This window comes from Prosopis cineraria, unplaced genomic scaffold (assembly GCF_029017545.1).
Source record: "Prosopis cineraria cultivar Desert tree isolate PC_DT_omini unplaced genomic scaffold, ASM2901754v1 PC12, whole genome shotgun sequence".
In the NCBI taxonomy this organism is placed as follows: domain Eukaryota; kingdom Viridiplantae; phylum Streptophyta; class Magnoliopsida; order Fabales; family Fabaceae; genus Prosopis; species Prosopis cineraria.
Window position 1 is genome coordinate 42,772,312 of NW_026555343.1, and position 6,403 is coordinate 42,778,714.

At 34.4% G+C, this 6,403-nt stretch overlaps 1 protein-coding gene across 2 annotated transcripts; it reads right to left on the reverse strand.

Moving 5' to 3' along the window:
• Window positions 1-292: 292 nt before the first annotated feature.
• Window positions 293-1,967, reverse strand: LOC129287439 (MYB-like transcription factor ETC3). 2 transcript variants are annotated; one of them, XM_054923588.1, is made up of 3 exons: window positions 1,874-1,967; window positions 798-885; window positions 293-559 (listed from the first exon to the last, which is right to left on the reverse strand). In XM_054923588.1, the coding sequence occupies exons 1-3, from the start codon at window positions 1,941-1,943 to the stop codon at window positions 430-432; spliced, it is 288 nt and encodes a 95-aa protein (XP_054779563.1). In that variant the 5' UTR covers window positions 1,944-1,967; the 3' UTR covers window positions 293-429. The 2 variants fall into 2 exon arrangements, with proteins under 2 accessions (XP_054779563.1, XP_054779564.1); XM_054923589.1 differs by lacking the exon at window positions 1,874-1,967 and adding an exon at window positions 1,676-1,801.
• Between the last annotated feature and the right edge of the window lie 4,436 nt (window positions 1,968-6,403).

Genomic DNA, 6,403 nt, shown 5'->3' on the forward strand with positions numbered 1-6,403 from the left:
AATCTAGCCTCATTATCGTGTGTTTACTCATTACTTTCGAGTCTTAAGCACCTCTAAAGATTGTTGTTTTTTGAATTAGAAGGATTTATCAGCAGGATCGAGCACGCGATTACAAGGCCATTCCATGAAGATGACTGTTAGTTTACTTTTTCTGTTTTTTTTCCCCGTTTCGTTATAGTTTTGTTGCTTTTTCTATCAAAAAAGAAAGATTGAGAGAGAGAGACGCAAGAATGAGAGGATTTTACAGGGTAGTGAAATATGGATGAGAACTTAAAACCAAAAAATATATACATATATAAATAGATAAGAAGTAGATTGATGTATGTAACCATAAAGCACATGCAAGCCATAATAAGTGGGTCAGAGTATGACGGTATTGATTTGAAAAGCAGAAAGATAGAAAAACAGAAAAGAAGGAATGAAGAATGATTAACATGAAGAGCTTCGTCTGTTGAGTTGTTCTCGTTTGCTGGCAAACACTTCTCCATATGTCATCATCCAAAACCTTTCAATCTCCTCAGCTTTTCGTCCTGGAATCCTCCCAGCTATCAGGCCCCACCTGCATTTCACACAACACAGGCATTCATTAATGCACGCACATGCTCACAACAATTAATGTTGTTTTATGTTTTCCGAATATTTCAGATTCATTAATGGCTGCTTCAAAGTTCAACAGCTTTATAGATGCAGATATATTGTTATACAAGACCACAATGCATGTTGACATTCATCACACTTTGTAGCTCAAAAGTTTCAGCAAAAGGATATTGATTGATTTTGAAGCAAGATTTAACTACCTGTCTCCAACAAGTCGGTGCATTCTGTGAATTAGATCTTCTTCTTGATCTGACATGTTAATGAACTCCCATTCAATGCTACTCACCTCTGCCAACAACGACCTCATAATAATCAGTAAAGATGGAAATTTTGGCATGTCAAAGTTTTATTTTTCTTTCCAGAAACTTGAGAAATTAAAAAATTATGTTTGATCATGAGATTCAGGTAACAGGAACGGTACCCACTAGGACACAAACAGGAAGAAAACAAAAGAATATAGAAAATTGTCAAAAGAAGTTAAGAAAGTATATATCAGAACCATAGCTTGCATGCAAAACCTCTCATAAGACTTGAATCAAACAGCCACCGAAGTGAAGGATGGAGAGACCAGTGAGAGACAAGGAAGAAGTCAGGATTGGATCGGGTATAAAATTGCAAAAAGAATAAGAAAAAACCAGAAAAAGGAATGAAAAGTTGCAGCCAGTGGAATATATAGCAGAGCGGGCTTGCATGCAAATCTCTGATACAACTTTATCAACCAGGTGTCACGGAAGCGAAGCCAAATTAAAATCTGAACCGAAGAAGGGGAAAAATCCAGAATTGAAGCAAGAGGAAGAGTAGAGAAAGGTAGGTCTGCATGCAAAATCACTCAAAGAACTTTAACCGAGGAAGGGAAAAAAACCCCGAACCGAACATAGCATCAAAATAGAAGCAGAAGGACAAAACTCAAAACCATAGTGATATATCGGACAAGGTTTGCATGCAAAATGTCTCATGGACTTTTCACCAATTGGATGTAAGACAGGTCAAAAGAAGACTCAAACCGAAAAAGGGTAGAACCCAGAATTGGAATCGGTACTAAAACGGAAGCGATAAGAAAGAAGAGAGGAAGATTCACCTTCAGCAGAGTAAGAGCTACTCGTCTTTCCGCCGCTTTTGGCCATGGTTCTTTCTTTTTTAACTTTCTAGTTTCTAGCAGTGGCAAAGACAAGAGAGAGAGAGAAGAAGAAGAAGAAGAAGAAGAGAGGGAGAAGAAGAGGAGAAGGGATGAGAATGAGGGAGAACAGAGCTGAGAAGGATTAAATACATAACATACCAAAAGGGAAAAAGCAAGGTTGATGAGACGGGGGAGAGATTAGTGTTGAAGTTTGCTTTTGTTGGGACATGGCATCGAAGAGAGATTCGAGGGACGTGAGGAACAGAGCAAGATAGATAACGGAAGGTCCAACCAAACATACAAAATAAGCCTCATTTCCTTTGACTTCTAGTTGTCCTCCTTCCGCTTCGCCACAGCCTCACGTATTTCACAATTCCTTTTTAAGCTCTTGCTCTCATTTAATTCATGTTTCAATCTCTAAATTTCTTCTTAGCACAGCTGGCAGAAACTTTTAAGTATACGTGGATATTTTGATGGTGAAATTATCTATTATTTTAATATTTTTAAAGTTCAGAAACATGGATTTTCACCTTTTCAGTCAACCTGGCTCATGCATCAGAGAGAGTAAGCTGAGGCAGTTAACAGATATAAATATATATATATATATATATATAAGAAAGTTCAAGTACTGGCCCATCGCATCAATTGTCAATTAATAATAAAAAAAATACAATATCAGATCAAACCGATATTCACATTAGGTGCTACTGGTCAAATTTTTAGTATAATTTGTTTCCTGTCAGTTTAATTCCTAAAATTTAATTAGTTTCATCAGTTGAGCTACGTCTTTTAAAATCACCACGCTACTATTTTAGTTTTTAAAACATAAATTAACTCTTAATATGATATGCAAAGTATAATAATAATTTGATATATATATATATAGCTAAATAAGAATAAATTGACCCTCAAATTAATTTATTTTTTTATTTACATACTCCTTTATGTTGGATTTTGATTTTTTTTTAAGTTTCTGAATTTGTATTTTTTTCTACCATAAATAATTACACTTCTTTTTGTTAATTTGCATGGTTACTAATTCAATATTCTGCTACCAAAGTCAACAAATTTAAATAGTGCTACCCTCTTCTTTCAAATAATAAGGAGTAAATTGATAATTAAAATAAATTTAAAAGATAAAATTAAAAAATATTAAATTAGAGAGACCAAATTAATAATTAAAATAAACTTAAATAACCAACAGATTCATTTGGCAAAGAAAAAGATATACACAGCATGCATTGTTGTCTCTAACAGTGAACAAGTATTTGAATATATAATATAGATGGAATGTTGGGAAGATTAAAACAAGAAAGATTAATGAAGAGCACAAGAATGAGGTCTGTATTATAATAATAATACTCTTCCGATTCAGTATATAAGTCACTCTCTAAAAACATAATCTAATCTATTTTATAAGTCATTTGTTGATGGAATTGTTTTGTTTCAAATTAAAATTCTCAGATTACTTTTAAAAAGTAAGAGAGAGAAAGATAAAAAATAATATTATATGATTGATTTATTTTTTATTTTTTATTTAAGAGTTATGTTTAAAATTTCACTTATTTTTATTTTTTACACTTTTATTATATTGATATTAATAAAATTAATAAAAATAATTTATAAATAAGTCAAAAAGGGAGGATAATGGAAAGGCAAGGGCCGGTGTTTGAAGTTGAAACATGAAAGACAGCAAACAAGAGGCTTTCGGATAAAAGTTTGGTAGCACAGTACTGAAAGTCAAAAGCTGAAATGAAACTCATTAAATAAACTATTATTCCTTTTTGGCTTCTCCGCCTTCATTCCTTTGCCCTTTGGAACATTATGATTACTTGACAGAAACCTGTGGCATCTGAAAATCTGACTTGCTCTCCTTTCGAAACTCTATATTTGTGCCAAATCACGATGTTCATTCTCTTCCTCTACCTTTTTCACAGAATTATTAGTCTTAGCCTTTGGATCCTGAAACTTGATTTCAAGCTTTGGTTAGGAGTGTATGAAATATCTTAACTGTGAATTTGATTAACTTAATATGTACAATTGTTCCATATGCGGATTATTGTGCGTACAGTAGAAACTAGAATAAGTAACACTTTTGGAAAATTCCTTGCAGTATATGATATAGGCCAGGAAGTAACAAAAATGTCACATGATTAATCAAATATTCCTACATCAATAAATCAGTATGCAGCTATTCTAATTCTACCACAGCTCTGTTTTATAGGTAATTCAAGCTCGAGTAAATATATATGGAGTAAATTACACAAACGTCCCCTGAATTTTGTTTTTAACTTCATAGATCTTTTTCCTTAAAAAATTTCGGCACTCACAATCAGATGAACTGATTAATATTAAATCAGTAAAAAAAAATTTCAGCACGGTGAGTTCTGAACTCGGAATCGAACTGATTCTTGTTCTTCGTTTTTGCTTCAATAGTTTTGGTTTTATTGATGTTTTTTATAAACTCGATCTGCGCAAAAAATTCACGCTTTTATTTTACTTATGGTCCATCACGTTAAAGTCACCTCTCGTAAATGTTATCATCATATATTTCTTTTTTGTAGCTGGTAGGTTAGAGTAAGAGATGATGGGTGAAAGGAAAACTTAAAATATCTATCTTTTATCATCATCATTCGGTCGAGCTTTTGTTAGATTGTTCAAACCGACGTTGGTTAATGATCCGAAGTTGATCGGCAGTTCCTTTCAATTTCAGAGGACTGTTATTTTTTCTTTTTTTATATGTATCAAAAAAAAAAAAAAAGACTAAAGGGTTGCAAACATCTAAGCAGCATAACCAGAACCGGTCAGGCGAGGATGAGCTAAATGCTGATCCTTCAAAAATCTTCCCAAGCAGATGGGAGGAACCTGTGGAACCAAACTAATCTTAGGGTTCATTCAAAAAAGTCGGATTTTTTTCTAAATCCAAGTTGCTTGGACACCATTAGACTTGATTTTATGGCACACAACTCAGCTTCAGTAACAGAGCAATAGCCCAAATCTTGTTTAAAATCCATAATCCAATCGCCATGGCCATTACGAAGGACCCCGCCGCAAGCTGCACGCTTTTGTGGCTGAACACATCTACACGAATCACAATACTGGGTGGAGAAGTCCAAACGCTTTCCTGTGGCGCAAGCTCCTGGAAGACTTTGCGCCACAGCTCATTGTTAACAACACTTTCCAGCAGCAGATAATTGCCTTTGTGAATAACCTCGGTAGCAGATAGTGTGTTCCCTCTCGAAGACAAATTTACACCGAGAGGTCCAAAAAAACCAGCAAGACAAAGCATAAACTTTTGCCTAAGGCCACGAGCCAAACTCCATTTTGCCCGGTTGTGCTTCAAGTTTCAATTAAGCCGATCCTGTAAATTACCATGAAAAAAACTAGAAAAAGAGTTAGCATTCAAAATAACTTTACCACACTTCTCTAACTTTCTCACAATCTCTCAAAATATGCATGACATGTTTTTCATAATCGCACTCAAAAGGGTACAGGGATATCCTTGACAATCCTTTTTCGACTCTGAGTGAGTTAATGACAAATCTTTCATGAAAAACTTGTCATGTGAAGAACTTAATTTTCTTAGGATTTGCTACTTCCAAACTTTCCTTCAAAGAGAGGAACTATTTGTCACCATTATATTAGAAATAAATGCATAGGCACTTTTAACTAGGAATTCCCATCGAAAGTAGGTCTCTCCAGCTCAAATAGCTCTCAGCATTAGTGACAGGCAATTTGGGTATGCAAAGGCATGGTATTACCTAAGGAGGTATTAAGGCCTACCAATACTTCATATTCCAACGACTACTTGAAAGTACATGATCCATAACTTGACCAAATGAGTTGGCACTATTTGGATCAAGAGCAAACTTAATAATTGGTCTATCTAGTGGTGACCACTTATCCCACAAAAACCAATGGATCTTTCGTTTCTTCCCCAACCCCTTATAAAAGAATCCCATACCTCTGCAATGGATCACTATGTTGAAGAGGAACCTTGAAGCCTACAAAGAATAGGAATAGGGCTATAATTACAACCGATATGTAGCTCTCAAGCAAGGGCCCATATCTTTTTCAATTGAGTTACCAACCCCAACACAATTTCAAAATGAAAGCCTCATTTTATCTTCTCAAAACATTAATACCCAACCTCCGTCTTGTTTGGGCTTGTTGATTTGGTTCCAAGCATTAAGATGCATCTTCTTGACTTTTATATCTTGGCTCTATAGAAAACTGAAAAGTCTTAAGTCATGTCAAGCTTTTAAAAGAAGCTAAGGTGTAGTAGTGTGAGCGCCCTAGGTCATTTTATTCTCAAGGAGCAAGCATTTTGTAACCAAATCATCGAATAATTATGACAAATTAAAATTCCAAAATTGAACTGAAGAGTTTAAAAGAGAATTTACATGTTTATATTTGATTTTAATATGAAACAAATGAAGAGAAAACATGTAGAAATCAACCAAGTATTAAAGTAGCTTCTTAAAGTTAGATTCCACCACTTCCATCCATCCTTGTTCTTCCTTACCTAGTTTTAAATTCAATTGTCTTCTTCAATTGGTGTGTGAAGCTATCTTAGTGACCATCAGACTAGGTGATAGTGATTAGAACCTATTAATCACTTAGAATTAAATGCACAAACTACCCATGTTAGATACACCAATATGTGATTCAATCCTTGAAACTAGTCCT